A 15274-nucleotide genomic window follows, 5' to 3' on the forward strand; every position below is an offset into this window, starting at 1 on the left:
AGGGGCCCAGCTGTCAGCCTCTTGAGCAACCCCTGCCCTCTCCCCCTCACTTTCCTGAGCTTCCTCTCCTCCCCACCGCTGGATTCCTGGTACCTCGAGGCTGCTGCACTGGGAGAAACTCAGCCTGCTGCCATACCGCCTAGATTTTCAAATAAACTTTTTTCTTTTTACATTTTAAAGTTTTGGATTTAGAATAAATCTAAGTGTTCATCCAAGGAGGTAATGTTTCTTTCTTCTCTAAAAGGCTGTTATTAAATTGATGGATGATGTGTCTTACAATTGCTGGCATCTTAAAACTGAAGAAATTCAGCAATTCGACACTGGGATGTTTATGGAACTAAGCTGACTGAGGACTACCACTAGAGAACCTTTTATTTCTTTCCAAAAGCAATTACCTTTCTGTCCTAGAAATGGAGCTGCCTCCATAGCAAAACTGCTGCCCAACCCCCCGAGCAGAGAGAATTGCTGAAGAATTTATAGCTGACAGTGAAAGGAGGGCCCTGCAGACACCCTCAGGAATATCTACAGGAATTCCTAGCCCTGTCCATAAAAAACCCTGGAAACAGTGACCAACCCAGAAGCAATGTGCATCCCTAGTGGCCAGACTATGGTCTCTAAATACCATTTCCCACTAAAAGGAATCAGGGCTTCTTGGAGAAATGGCTGATTCCAGGTCTGGGACAAGAAATACACAAGACGAGCCTGGAACATCCTGTCACATCAAAAGGCGAGAGAGTTGTTAGAGAGGACTCTGCTAAAAGGACTCAGGAGCTCCCAGTGTCCCAGAGGGGGCCATGTGAGCATCAGTAAGGATTAAAACCCTTCAAACACAGTGCTGCAAGTTTAAACTCATACGTTTATAATAATACTCAAAAACAAACAGACAAATGTTTTAGAAGATGCTAGAGAAACGGTTTGTTATTTTGAAAATTGAAGGAGCAAAGTCTCCTTTCCTGTTTGAATTGTACTGCAGAGTAACCAAATAATTGAGGAAAATCTTCTCTTTACTGCAGTAATTTCAGCAAATAAATGAAAACAGGAATGATACGACTACAGTGTTACCATTTTGCAGTCTCTAATGAATTAATGGACTTAGGCACGGAGGAGAACTGGCCGCCATCATCACCAAGAGCTTGAAAACCGGACAGTACACACGTCCTGAAGCACACACACAGCATCCACGTGGTCATCTTGCCCCGATGCTCAAACCCCAATCTGATCAGGACTCTAGATCTAATTAACAATTTACCAGAAATACAGGGGACTGAGGAACCAGTTTAGATGCAACCAGCAAAATCCACTTGGTTTCTTCAACAGATATAAATTTATAAGAAAAAAAGAGAAAAAGATGGAAGGCAACTAGAGATTACAAGAAGTTTCAGAGACATATCAACCAATCCCAACGCACAGGCCTTGTGCGGATCTCAATTCAAGTGAGCACACCGTTAACAAAGTGGGAGGGAGACTGTCAGGGGGTCACGGACCTGCTGGGTGTCTGGCAATCTCAGGAATCATTGTTAACTTTTTAAAGCATAACAATGGTACTGAGATTATGTTTTCTTTTTAAAGTCCTTGTTGTTTAGAGATGCATCCTGTAATACGTAGAGATGAAACGCTGTCAGGCCTGGGATTTGCTGCTCGAAGATGATCGGGACAAACGGGTGGTAAGGGGGTGGGTGGATGAACACCCTGGGCCATGTGTTGATCACTTCCGCGGCTGGGCGGGAGCTGGGTACGTGGGCTCCAAGTCTAAGCCATCAGGAAGGTGACGGGCCAGGATCCAGGGCTTCAGAGTGGCCCATGAGCAGTCAATGACAGTAGGGGTGAGGGCCACGGTTCAGGGCCACCTTGAAGGAGAGCAGGGAGGAGCCCTCTACTGACCCCACGCATGCTCTGGGCCAGGCCAAGGGGTGGGCTGCAATGTGACAACCCCCTTCCCAGCCTCCAGCCATGGGAATTATTGCCCTCATTCCACTGAGAAGGAAACCAAGATGAGGGGACAGTATAACTCCGTGGTTAGGTGCATGGGTGTTGGTGTCCCACAGGCCTGCATTCAGATCATGACTCTGCCACTTAACTGGTCGGGGTGGCCTCTGGCTGGTTTTAGCGTCCCTGTATCTCAGTTTCCTCATTGGTAAAGTAGGGGTGCTAATACCACTTTCCTCATAGGACTGTTCGAGGCTTAAATGAATGAACATCTGTAACCTGCTTAGCATAGTCCAGTGTCTGGCATTTAATAAGTGCTCAATAAATGGCAGCTATAGAAGCAGTTACTATTACCATTACTGTTATGGTTGGAGAGGTTAAGAAACTTAATGGTTGGCATGGGGCAGAGAGGGATTTGAACTCCCATCACTCTGACTCCTCAAGACTCTCCTTTACACCTCCGGGCAGTGCCCAGGCCCTTCAGCTGTCCAGAGCAGGGGGCCTGAGCGCTGGCCTGTGGGTTACAGGGTCCCCGTGGATCAGTGCTATAGCTGAGGCTTGTTCCCGTATCGCCTTGATCCAACCTTGGCTTATGAAATCTGACAAGTGCAGGGGAAAGCGTAGCTGCAGCTGCCTGCGGAGACTTGCTCAGCAATCGCCTCCAACCTCAGCCCCTCAAGAGGCCTGGGTCATTCACACGTAGACGTGGAGCCGTCCACTGCACAGGTTTATAGGCAGCCACTGTGTATGAGGCACTACATTAAGCACAGTGGAGAAAACAAACCACAGAGGAGTCTGGAAGCATGAAGACCTGCCTTTGAATCCTGCCTACCACTGCTGGCTGTGCGGCCCTGGGACGCTCACCCCACTTTCCACAGGGTGGCTGGGGGAGGTGACATAGGGGATGCTATTTGATGTTTGTGTCTGAAGCCTAAGACGCTGAAAAGGGTCCCTGAAACCCTGCGGCCAAGGAAGTTAAACTTCTCACAGCCACTTACTTGTCCAGGGTCCGGGAGTCGTCGGTGTACTCGGGGAGGTCATTTAAGTCTCGGGGAGAGGCGGAGATCTGGTGCAGGTGGATGGGCAGGGCCTGGCCATCCTTGCCCACCACTTCCAGGCCAGTGAGCCCCAGGTAGTGGAGGTCCCCCCAGGACGCAGAGAAATTCAGCTGAAGGCCTGCAACAGGAAGAAGAGTGGTCTAATCAGCTCCAGACACCCCACGGGGTATCTAAGACGGAGACAGGAAGAGGAGGGACCTTCAGCCTCCTCCTATCGACTTGAACCCAGACTGAAAGTGCCTCGAGGGTGGGCTCTGCACCTTTCCTCTCGGTGGCCTCAGGCCCAGGCCACTGCTGATGCTCAGGAAATGTCTGCAGGCTGAAGGGACTAGTGTTTTTTAAACCCACACATGGCCTTCTCTTCACCTATCAGATCATGCCACCCTGCCCCACACTGAACACCCTTGAGCCACTTCCCACGCTGTTTGGCCAACAGGGCATTCCCCATCTGGCTTCTACAGCTTCTCCTGTCTCATCATGCACCAGGGACCCCGGGCACACCCAGACTATCTCCCAGTTGCTCATATTCATAGTCCTCTCTCCCACCACAGGGCCTTTGCACATGCTGGTCCCTCCCTCTGGAATTCACCCTTCAGCTCCCAGCTTCCTTCCTTGGGGAAGCCCTCCTGAATTCTTTCCCCAGGTCAAAGCTCCCTTTGTAGCCTGCCGAGCCACTGGGCACTTCCTCTTCCAAGCCCTGGTCACCACTGTAATCTTGTGATCTGGCATCTTCCCCGCCAGCTGGTTAACTCCCGGAGGGAGAAACCCTGTCTGTTTTTCTAGACCCTGTGTCCTCAGAGCCTGGCACAGTGCCTAGCACGTAGTAGGAGCTCGGTACAGACGGAATGATTGTTTTTTTATTTGTTAATTGTTTATTTATCAAGAGAAACTACTCCTTAGCCCACGTATTCATGTCTCATAGCTCCGGAACACAGGTCAGCGACAAACTCCTGTGCAACTCAACCCAAAGAAATTCTTTACATTCAAAAATCATCTCCACTCTGAAAGATACCAGCCTTCCTCATCTCCTCGAAATCTTTCATGGAATCATAATTTCTGTAGAAATATGCATATGCCTCCTTTCTTTCTCGGTTCAGCCACAGCAAACTCAGAGAGAGCTGCAACCCCCAGGGATACAGCGAACGTTCCAGCACTAGGAAATTGCAGACGCACATCTGAGGCTCCGCTAAAGCACTGGAAGCAGTGGTAGTTATTGTCCTTGACAGGTTTGTCAACCTCAAGACGTCCTTCCTGGCTGACGGAGAAATGAACCGCCCGAATGATTAAGCAAGTCGCTAAGTGGAGGCGGTTACACCAGTGAACCCCAACGTCGGGAACTGACATCTTGTGCAAACTGGCTACCATCTAAGGATTCATGTGGACTCGAGGTGAAAGAAGTGACCTAGGGCGACACCTCCATCCTTTTGCCCCTGCTCTATCAGACCATTTAGAAGTGACCTTCTGTGGCCCTGGGGCAAAATGGCCCAGGTGAGTCATTCATTTGCCCAGGAAGTTTACATCAAATGAATCTCTTGGTCAAGCCCTGTCAGATAATTGGTGGAACTTCTCTCTCCTTAATGGTCTCCCACTGGAGCAGGACCAAGCCCAATGAACACTTGTACCCTTGGAGAATTTGTCACTCATCTCAGCACCCTTTTGGGTGGCTGAGTTGAAAAGACTCACACTCTTTGCAGTGTTTGCAGAGTGCCAGCTCTGTAGCTCTGGCAGAGGAAGGATGCCACCTGGTCCCAGCCACTGTAACTCAGACGGGGATCTGGAAGGCCAGAGAGGTGAAAGGGCTTCTTTGTGGCTAGGAAGTGGGGCTGGATCACCTAACCTGCCTGGAGCTCAGAGTCCTCTCTTATGTCCCTGTCATTTCCCAACATACTTTTTGTAACTCAGCCCTCAGATCCTTCTGCTCCTCACGGTGCCCAGGTAGCTCTGAGCATCTTGGGGGCGGAGGAGAAAGATGTGAGGCAAGTGTGGTACCAAGCACATCAGCGTCTCGCGGCGTCGGTCCCGTGCAAAATGGCTACAAATTCCTCCCACCCGTGTCTCTAGGGGCCATTTTGCAATACGATTTTGCCACTTCTCCCTTCCAGAGGTGGGGTCTACCTCCCCAGCCCTGGCTCTGGGCCACGTGATTTGCTTTGGATGATGGGACAGAAGCAAACCTGATGGAAGCAGAGGCTGCCAAGCACGTGTGCCCTGAGGTTTGTCGTCCCTCCACGCTTAGAGCTGAGACTGCTGTGTGAATCAGCCGAGCTAAGCCAGTCACCTGTCACCTGGGCCAACAGCCTCCCAGCTGCCAGGCCGGTGGGTCGTCCCAGGCCACTCAGCCTAGTCCACCTGCCAGAGGACTGGACACGTGAGCAGCTCAGAAGAGAGGAGCTGCCCAGCCCCGCTGCTGAATTACAAACCCGTCATGCACAAACAGTGCTACACTTCGGGTTGGTCTGTTCAGCAAAAGCTAAGTGATACACTCCTTCTCATCATGGGTCTATGTTCAAATATCATCTCCGGAGAGGCCTCCGCTAATAACCTCAGCTCAAACAGCCTCACTCTCGACACTTCACCCTGCCTGATTTTTCATTTACAGCACGTGATGCAACCTGACAATATATTCTACGTTCATTTCCTCATTTTCATCAGTTTCCCCCACTAGGATGGAGGCTGCCTGAGGCCAGGACTCTACTGGTTTTCTTTATTGCTGTATCCTCAGAGCCTAAAACTGTCACTGAAAGAAGCTTAATGAAGGTTTTTGTAAAAATTTTAAGCACATGGTTGATTGAAAAGTTCAGTAGATATCTGTAGATAGATCAGGCAAAATCAAACTATTAGGTTTCACCAAATTCATAGTCGATAGTAAACAAACATTTATTGATCATCTACTATGTACCAGACCCTGTTTTTGGCAATGGGGAAGCAGGGATAAATGACACAGCAAAGTCTCTGGACTAAAGGAGCTTTCATTCCAGCAAAGACCATCAATAAACACCTAATGATAAATAAATACTATAGTTCCACAGAATGATGAATACCAGGAAGAAAATAAAATAGCAACGGGATAGAGCGAGGGCTGTCCTGAGGAGGTGACGTTTGAGCTAAGGCCTGGGTGTTGAGAAGGAGCCGGCCATGCTTTTTCATTTCTGGAAGAAGAACATTCTAGGCTGAGAGGAGGACAAATTTGACCTATAGCTAGAAACAAGTGGCCAAAGGAGAGAGTAGAGGAAAATGAGATCAGAAAGTTAGGCAGGGGCTAGATCACAATGAGAGGTTTGAATTTTCCTCTTTGCAATGGGAAGCTACTGGCAGGTTACATTTTTAAGCAGGGAGTGACATGATCTGCTTTGTGTCTTATTTTTTAATTTTTTTTTTTCCTGAGACAGGGCCTCGCTCTGCTGCCCAGGCTAGAATACAGTGGCACAATCCTAGCTCATCATAGCCTTGAACTCCTGGGCTCCAGAAATCCTCCTGCCTCAGCTTCCTGAGTAGCTGGGACTACAGGCACAAGCCATTCATGCCTGGCTAATTTTTTTTATTTTTAAAAGAGATGGGGTCTTGCTATGTTGCTCAGGCTGGTCTCAAACTTCTGGGCTCAAGCGATCCTCCCGCCTCAGCCTCCCAAAGTGCTAGGATTACACATGCGAGCCCCCATGCCTGGCTGATTTGCATGCTCGAAAGCTCACTTCAGCTGGACTCAGTAGGGAGACCAGGGAGGAAGCTGTTGCAGTATGATGGCCTGGGCGAGTGTGCTAGTGGCGGAAACGGGAGAAGTGGACAGGTTTAGGATCTGTTTTGGAGACAGCATTGCCAGGATGCTCAATGACCCGGCTACGGAATGGAGGGAAAGAGAAGTTTTTGACCCAGGTGACAGAGTGGCTCTGGGTACCGTTCCTGAGATGGGGAAGGCCTGGAGGTGGAGGAGGAAGTGGATTTGGAAATCCACTTCCAAGAGTGAGGGAGCACCCCCACCTCCCCTTGTGAAAGCAAAAGAGATGGCGGCCCCGGCTCTCCCAAGCCTGCCGTGTCTTTGTTTGCCTGGCAAGCTGCGCTACGATTCCATCGAATTTGGGGCAGATCCGAAAAGTGATTACTCTCCTTTTTGAGCTAATACCCAGCGTTCCATATTCATTTTCCTCTGCTGTATCAATTAGTATTTATACAAATGGAAATTAATTTTGTTATTTCTCTCCCATGTTTCAGCCCTCTCAGCTCCTTTCTTATTCATCACTGCTGATATTTGCAAAACTTCCAAAATTAGTGTCATCTGCAAATTAGCAAGTCACATCTCCCCTTTGAAAACATTAATAGGATTGGCCGTATTTACCAACCCCGACGCACTCCCCGGGGTCACTTTATTAAAGCTCCCCATCTGCACAGGTCGGGGAAGCGGACTGAGGATTTTGGATACAGTGAGGAAAGGCCAAAGGTTCAGAGAGGAGAGATGCAGAAACCACAGGCCTCAAAACACACGCAGAACGTGCTCGGTGGAGAGGCTCTCCTGCCTTCCTACTGAGAGGAGAAGAGAAGAGAAATTGCACTTTTCCTTGTAGTAAAAAGGTCTCTGAGCTCTACTCCAGGGCGAAATTCCCAGAGGCATTGAAATAGCATCTCTGGGAAAGGTCAGAGCTGGTTTGGCAGGAAGCACATGTACAGACAGCAACATCAGAGGAAGGGGACGGCGGCTGCCTCTGCCCGGCCAGCACTCCTGCCTGCCTTCCTTCTTCTCCTAGTTACGTGGCACTCGGATCTCCTCCCGAGAACCGCCCAATGCTCGGGCCACACTGCTGGGTGGCTGACCCCTCGCCCCGGGCTCCAGAGGTGGGCCTATGACCCACGTTTTCCATCTCCCACGGCCACCCACCATGGTGAGTCACAGCGATGGGTTTCAGGAGGGGCACCTGACCCAAGCCAGGCCCAGAGACTTCATTCTGGGACAGTTATTGGACCTACTGCGAAACAGAAGTTCTCTTTTATTTGGGGCTTCTGGGTAGAAGGTAGATAAACCAGAGCTTCCAGGCCTGAGCTGGAGAAGGGCAAGGGAGGAAAACAAGACAGAAAGAAGGAGAGAGACACCAAGTCTCAATGGCATCATTTTTGTATCTGGATCCAGCTTTGTGGGAAACTAGCGACCCCTAACTTTTAGTAGCACAAGCCAATAAATTGCCTTTTTTGCTTAACTCAGTTTGAATTCAATTTCCATTCATTGTTCACAAAAAAAAAAGAATCCTGACAAATTTAGGGAGGACCAAACTGAATAAAAAATGATTGCTGTCTTTTGGAACCTCACAGCTTCGTGGGGGATGCTGACTCTTGCATAAAGAGGTAGCCTTGAAGGGGGCCTGTAATCCCAGCACTTTGGGAGGCTGAGGCAGGAATATGGCTTGAGGCCAGGAGTTTGAGACCAGCCTGGGCAACATAGTAAGACCCTGTCTCTACAAAAAATTAAAAAAAAAAATTAGCCAGGCATGGTGGCATGGGCCTGTAGTCCCAGCTACTCAGGAGGCTGAGGCAAGAGGATGGCTTGAGCCCAGGAACTCGAGGCTACAGTGAGCTATGATGGCACCACTGCACTCCAGCCTGGGTGACAGAGGGAGACTCTGTCTCTAACAAAAAAAAGGAAGGGGATGTGGAGCACACATAGACACTGCCCAGACCCCCATCCCACCCCCAGGACCAAAGGACTTAGTCCTCCAGTGGCCGGGAGTGCTGACGGCCAACAGCTCACCACTGGGCCCCACCATGACTACCCTTGGCTGCAGTCGCCTTGCGGAAGGCCATACTTCTCCTTAGGGACAGCCCACATCCAGTGCCGTGTTGACGCAGACGTGTAAAGATCGGCCTCCTCATCCAACTTAGACAACCCCAGAGCACCTTCCCAGCTCCCAAGCTCCCGTGGAGCTGGCTGAGGCCTCAATGTGGCTGCTCCGCAGACCAGCTTCTGCCTCTGCCCAGTCCTGTCTCCTGCCCTTCCCCATCAGAGCGTTCCCCAGGGGACTCCATCTGAGTCTGCCTCTAGGGCACCCAACCAGCACCAGCGGGGATGGACAGGGCAGGCATCCCAAGCTGAGGACGTGGCTTGCACAGAAGCCTGCGGGTGAGGTGGGGAGGAGTGTGACAGGGGCTAACACCAGAACTCACGGGAATGTTCCAGCTTCACTCTGAAAAGGAGGCTGGGGAGGGGGGCTGAGGGAGCATGGCAGTGTCACATCTTTTGCTTTCAAAGATTAACTGGAAGCAGGTGACAGGCACAGGGGGCAGGAAAGAGCAGGAGGTGAGGCTGCAGGAGCCTTGTTAACAGGGTATGGCTGGGAGGAGATCACAGTCAGCCGTGAGTGACCTCAGGCCTGAGGCCTGCCCAGGACGGACGCTGACGTGGATGGTGTGGATTAAGATGGAACTGTCTGGAAGGGTAAATGGAAAAAGAAGACAGATGAGGAGACAGGGAAGACCCAGATGGGATCTACTCAGATGTCACAAACTGGCAGCTGGCTGGCCAGATACACAGTATGTGTTTTATTTGGCTCATGTGATATTTTAAAACATTAAAAAATTAGTCACCAACATTTAAGGATCAGGTGATTGCACATAAAAATCTGGATCTCCACCTTCTGAGACGTCAGAAGACCTGGTACCCTGGGTCCACCCGTGGAGCAGGGGGATGCGGGTTTTCTTTGCTCACCGCAGCTGCTCTGCGGTGGAGTTTGAAGAGACAGCCTGAACCACCCCACTGACAGATGCTTTGCGTCTGGCTCTTACGTCTCTTCTGGCTCTTACGTCCTCCTGTTCTATACTTTCTGGGTGCCACCTATAGCCTCCCTGACCCTGGGTCAGGGTCACAGCTAACATGTAGGGCGCCTGCATGCAAAATGCAAAAATGCCCCTCTGCTAGGGCAAATTGCAAAGAGTGGCCCCTCCTCTGGAGTGGCGCAGCCCTGCTAGGCCAGTGAGCCAAGCGCCGGCTGGTTTCAGCCCCTACTTGCCCCACGGCCTGGTGTCTCTCAACAGCGTACAGCCGGCCCAACTGTCCAAGGAGACCCTATCCCAAGTGACCACAACTCCCCCCAAACCAGAAAAGTCCTCCTTCCACCTGACACTCTCCCAGGAGCTGGTACTCACAGATCCCATGGTAGATGCCTGGCTCTGGCGTGGTGACTTCAGGGACAGGGGGACTGGGTGGCAGCTCTAGCTCCAGGACCTGCACAAGGGTTGGGGGAGAAGCAGAGGAAAAAGGTGGTCGTTTTAGTGATATTCACCCAGCTAGCTGGTTGTTTTTCCAGATACTCCTGCCCATCCCATAGCCAGGTACGTCCTGTGTCTTTTCTTGGATTTCCTGCCTTTGTGGAAGCTCCGTGACTAGTGAGATGGGCAGGCCCAGAGAGCCTCGGGTGTCTGAATCCCTGCCAGCAGCTCCTGTTGGTAGGGGAGGGGCCATGATGCTAACAGCTAAGATGCTGAGATTTTCTTGAACAGGGAAGAACTCAATAAATGTTTATCTAGTGATCTGGAGGAAGGAAGGAAGGAAGGAAGGAAGAAAGGAGGAGGTAGGGAGGGAAGGAGGAAGAATTCAAACCATAGACAGTGGTTCTCAGCCCTGGCTGTTCACTGAATCAGAATCTCTATGGGTGGGGCCCAGGCATCTGCATTTTTAAAGCTCCCTTGGGTAGCCAGGATGAAGAATCCTGGTCTATATATGGACAGTCAAAGGGGAGGCTGCTGCCACACGCCACTTTCTGGGTCTCATGTATAAACTATTTGCTCATTATCTGTCTGCACCATAAATTAGGGCAAAAGAGCCTCTACTACTTTACAGACAGGAAAGCTGAGAACTGAAAAGATGGGAAGTTGCTGATCTTCCATGAGATGGAGAGAGGGCTCCCTCCCTGTCCTCTCAGGGCTGGGGCCCAGCAGAGTGGCTTACAAGGGAAAATAGTTTCTGCTCAAAGGGCTGTCATGAGGGTGAAACACAGTACCACTGTGCACCCTGCTTGCATCACGATACGCGCTCAAGAAACCATGGCTATGCTGATCACTGTTTTAATTGTAACTCTGCCTGTTTCTGGGCCTTCCATCAACGACAGTGAGTGATCAAAACGCAACCCAAAGCACAGATTCCCCTGAGACTGCCAACCTCTAAATTACAGAGATGACATAGAGCTGATTTCTCCTGGCTTTGATTAAAATTTGAATACTTTCTTTACTTCGGCTAAAAAAAAAAAAAAATAAGAAATAATTAGAGAATGAAATATGACATCCAGGACAAAACAACGAAGTAGAAAAATGGGAAATGTCAAAAAGTGGCACCAGCAGCTTAAAGGACATCCATCTTCATTCTCCCGGCTCTACTCGGAGTCAGGAGAAGAAACCTAGCCAGGGGTCCCCCGGGCCCCGGGTCCTACCGGGTCTCCAGCCCACAGGCCGGCCTGGATGAAGGGCCGCTCGTCCCTGTCGCCGTCGGCCGTGCTGGGCCTCCTCAGCGCCTCCTCGTACTGCAGCCTGCCCAGGCCCTCCACATAGACGTCAAACGTCTCATCAGAGCAGAATATGGCCTCGAGAATGTCGTCGTCGGTGGTGAATAAGATCGTGTCTCCGAAGTGCTCTGGGGCTGGTGGGTTACCAAGAAGACGGAAGGGTCAACACACCCCAAATCCCAATGATTTGTAGGTCAATAGCCTAAACTCATTAACCTTTGTGCTACACAATCCCAAACCACCAACCGTTATTGATCTGTGTAAGTGAACCTTATTATTTTCTTCACATAGTTGCAAATGGAATTCATGGACGGTAAGAACCACATAGATCCAAGGAAGGGACCTAATCTAATGAGAATCACTGTGATCTGTCATCAAGCGAGTGACATTTCTTTGGTGTGGGCGAGGCAGTGTAGCAGCTGTGGGTGCCCTATCCAGATGCCTGCTGATCCCTTTTGCAGACCGCCTTACCTAGGAGGGCATGGGAGTGACGCCTCCAGCCTGGGCAGCCTGGCTCCCACGACCGACTGGCCTGTGGGCTCCGGCGCCCTGCTCCTTTGCCTCAAGGCAGGAAGGACCCTGCAATTTATGCTCCAGCGCTCCCCTGGGATCGGGCTGAGGCTGGGCTTCCCCTGAACTATCCTTGCCTCACCGCCCCACGTTTCTCCTAAAGACTCCCCCAGTGAGTCACTCACCGAAGAATCCCTTATCAGACAGAGCTTCTAGGAACCTAAGCCAAGTACCTAATGGGGGAGTTTTGGGTTTTTTTTGTCCGTTTGCTTTGTTTTGTTTTGTGACAGAGTCTTGCTGTGTCGCCCCAGCTAGTGTAGTGGGGTCGTCACAGCTCGCTGTAACCTCAAACTCCTGGGCTCAAGCGATCCTCCTGCCTCAGCCTCCCGAGTAGCTGGGACTACAGAGTGTGCCAGCATGCCCAGCTAATTTTTTTTTTTCCTATTTTTTAGTAGAGACTGGGTCTCGCTCTTGCTCAGGCTGGTCTCAAACTCCTGCCCTCAAGTGATCCTCCCGCCTCGGCCTCCCAGAGTGCTGGGATTACAGGCATGAGCCACCCTGCCCGGCCTTTAATGGAGGAGTTTAAATGAGGCCTGCTCTAGCACACCCATGCTGCAAGAGGTGAGGAGTGGACCAGGTCTATGAAAGAGGGACCGCTCTCTCATTGCTAGCCACTGGGTTTATTTTTATCCTCAGACCCTCAGTGAGTAGCAGACAGGGGCTTGGAGAACATTCTTACAGACATGCTGTACCTCCCGTCAGGGTTCCCGAGGCCTTGGCAATTTCTCCTTCAAAGATGCACTGGGCGTCTAATAGCATCGTGATGTCCTTCACGCCGCGGAAGGAATGGATCCGAGATTTATTGTAATTCCAAATCCTGATCATGGCGACATGGCAAGGGTGCACGAAGTTGATGGAGATGGAGTGGGACTTGCCCGGCGTGAAGGGGGCCAGCCAGACGTGCATGTCATCCTGGGTCCTGTTCACCCCGTCAATGAGGTTGGTGACCACACGGGGGTCCTTCCCATAGGCTGGTAAAATATTGATGTCGGGGGGTTCTGCTTTAATGTTTGAAATTGGCACCGGCTCCCCCTTGGAACTGAATATTTCTATTCCGTTGAGGCCAACATAGTGTCTGTCCCCCCACGTAGACTGGATATGGACGACCAAGTGCTGTCCATAAGGCAAGACGGGGATTTTGAAGTCACCCCCGTCATCCGTCTCTCCAGAGCAGCCATCCTGCCCTCTCGGAGGCTCTGGCTTCTCGTCCTTCCAGGGCGGTGGCTGGTCGCTGTGCCGGCTGCTCTTCTGTTGCTGCAGGAACTCGTCCAGGACGTCCCCCTGGAACTCCATATTAGAGATGCGTCCCCGGTGGGAGCGGTCAAAGGCACTGAGCGAGTTCCACGACTCATGCAGCATGTGTTCCTGTTCACTGTGCCACTTCGACCGCGGCGGCTTCCTGGTGGACCAGGTGTCTTCTGGAAGAAAGGACACAGGAGGGGTGAAGCCCTGTTAGCAGCACGCACGGAGGTGGGGACCCTTAGATACTGTCTCATACAGCGGCTCTCAGCCAACAGGGCCACCTGGGGGGGGCAGTACATTCTAGAAACCAGTGGGGCTGCTCTTGGCTGTCTCGTTGCCAGAGAGGCCCTCCTGGAGCTTGACACACGAGGCTGAGGATGTTACATCCTGCACTGCTTGTGACGGTCCTGGCACAGAGTGAGGTCTCCTGTCCCACACAACTTTTGACTGTCCTGCTGGACACTAAGGTTGGTAAAAAAAAATTATTTATGATCACTCAAGTCTAGAGCCTGGTTGTTTCTACAAAAAACAAAGTATTTTTGATAGACTTTAGATTTTCTAAGAACGCAGCTATCATGACCGGGGCCAACGCAGCTGCCTGGGGCTCCTGAGTCAGCAACATGAGGGTTCGCGCTCGAGGCTGACACAGTCATGTGACTGTAACGGCGCTTTCAAAGATGATTTAATGGCAGGTGGAAGGCTCATAAAAGAATGTTAAATGGAAGAAAGCCAGATACGCAATTTCAGATGCAGCACATTCTATTACGGTGACATGCACCAGGGTGCTAACACCACGTTCATAGTTTCTGGGTGGCGAGTCAGAAAGACTTCTATTTTCCTCTTTGTAAGTTTATCTTCTAAGTTCCCTGTGTGTATTGTTTTTATTTTATTTTATTTTTTTTAAAAAGAGAGACGGGGGGTCTCACTCTTGCTCAGGCTGGTCTTGAACTCCTGACTGCGAGCAATCCTCCCGCCTCGGCCTCCCAGAGTGCTAGGATCACAGGCGTGAGCCACCGTGCCTGGCCTTTTTTATTTTATTTTATTTTATTACTTTTTTTTTTCTTTTCACTTTTTCTGGCCACGTGAGGTAGAATGTATATTGCTTTTATAATCAAGAAAGAATGCTATTAAAAAAGCCAACCCGCCAGGTATATGACAAGGTAGGGGATTTCCTTCTCCACGTGGCTGAGCCCCGTGTCCCAGGCACATGGAGGATGCGGGCCCAGTCCTCGGAAGGACAGCTCTGTAGGCCTCACTCTCCTCCTTGGAAAATCGAAAAGCCCTGGTGTGTGCATCAAGTAGGGGCCTGTCCTCACAGCCATGCGACGGCTAACCGCCATCTAAGGGTGTCATTCTGGAAAAACAGCAGCTGATGACACTGACATTCTGTTTTTTCTGCTTTCACATCGTACTGTGCACTCCATTTTCTGCCTGTCTCCTAGGGGGCCTGGCGCCATCAATTATATCCTCTCTCCAGAATCTTCAATCACTCCTTCCCCACTGGCGCCTTCCCCTCTCTCTGCCTGCAGACATGCGTACCTCTCTCCTACCTAAAAGAGAAGAAAGGAAAAGAAAGCTGCCCTGCTCCTGTGGCTCCCTCCGACCACTGTCCTATTTTCTCTCTGTCGCTCAGAGGCTCAGCTGCTCTCAACCCCCGGCCACCCGGCGCCTCTTTCCTGTGTGATTGTGTTAGCCACCCAAACTCCACTGCCCCCTCTCCTGGGAACAACACTCTGGGTTCCCCCACCTTCGGGCCATCTAGGTCGGCGCTGACAGCATCTTTCCAAGCGAGGCTTGGAGGGGCTATCTTCAAACTGGTGGTGCTAAGCTGGCAGGACGGAGGTACGGCATTGCCAGGGCCACGTTGCTACACTATGGGGAGAACCAGCCAACCTGAGAATGAAGCCAACATGGGGAACATGAGCCCAGAGATGGAGACACAGTCCCGATGACATCATTTGAGCTCCTGGATCCAGCCGTGCCTGAAGTCAACCTCCTCGTGGC

General features: G+C 51.0%; 1 protein-coding gene across 1 annotated transcript in view; it reads right to left on the minus strand.

Annotated features, from left to right (window-relative positions):
- The window catches only part of KIAA0556 (KIAA0556 ortholog), a 184872-nt gene that overhangs the window by 12083 nt on the left and 157515 nt on the right, over positions 1-15274 (minus strand). The window contains exons 16-19 of the mRNA XM_012644954.1: positions 12721-13446; positions 11387-11592; positions 10107-10185; positions 2925-3102 (exon numbers count right to left, since the gene is read on the minus strand). Coding sequence (XP_012500408.1) covers positions 2925-3102; positions 10107-10185; positions 11387-11592; positions 12721-13446 — 1189 coding nt within the window. The remainder of the gene's footprint in view (positions 1-2924; positions 3103-10106; positions 10186-11386; positions 11593-12720; positions 13447-15274) is intronic.

This window comes from Propithecus coquereli, unplaced genomic scaffold (genome assembly GCF_000956105.1).
Source record: "Propithecus coquereli isolate 6110/MARCELLA unplaced genomic scaffold, Pcoq_1.0 Scaffold223, whole genome shotgun sequence".
Lineage (NCBI taxonomy): Eukaryota > Metazoa > Chordata > Mammalia > Primates > Indriidae > Propithecus > Propithecus coquereli.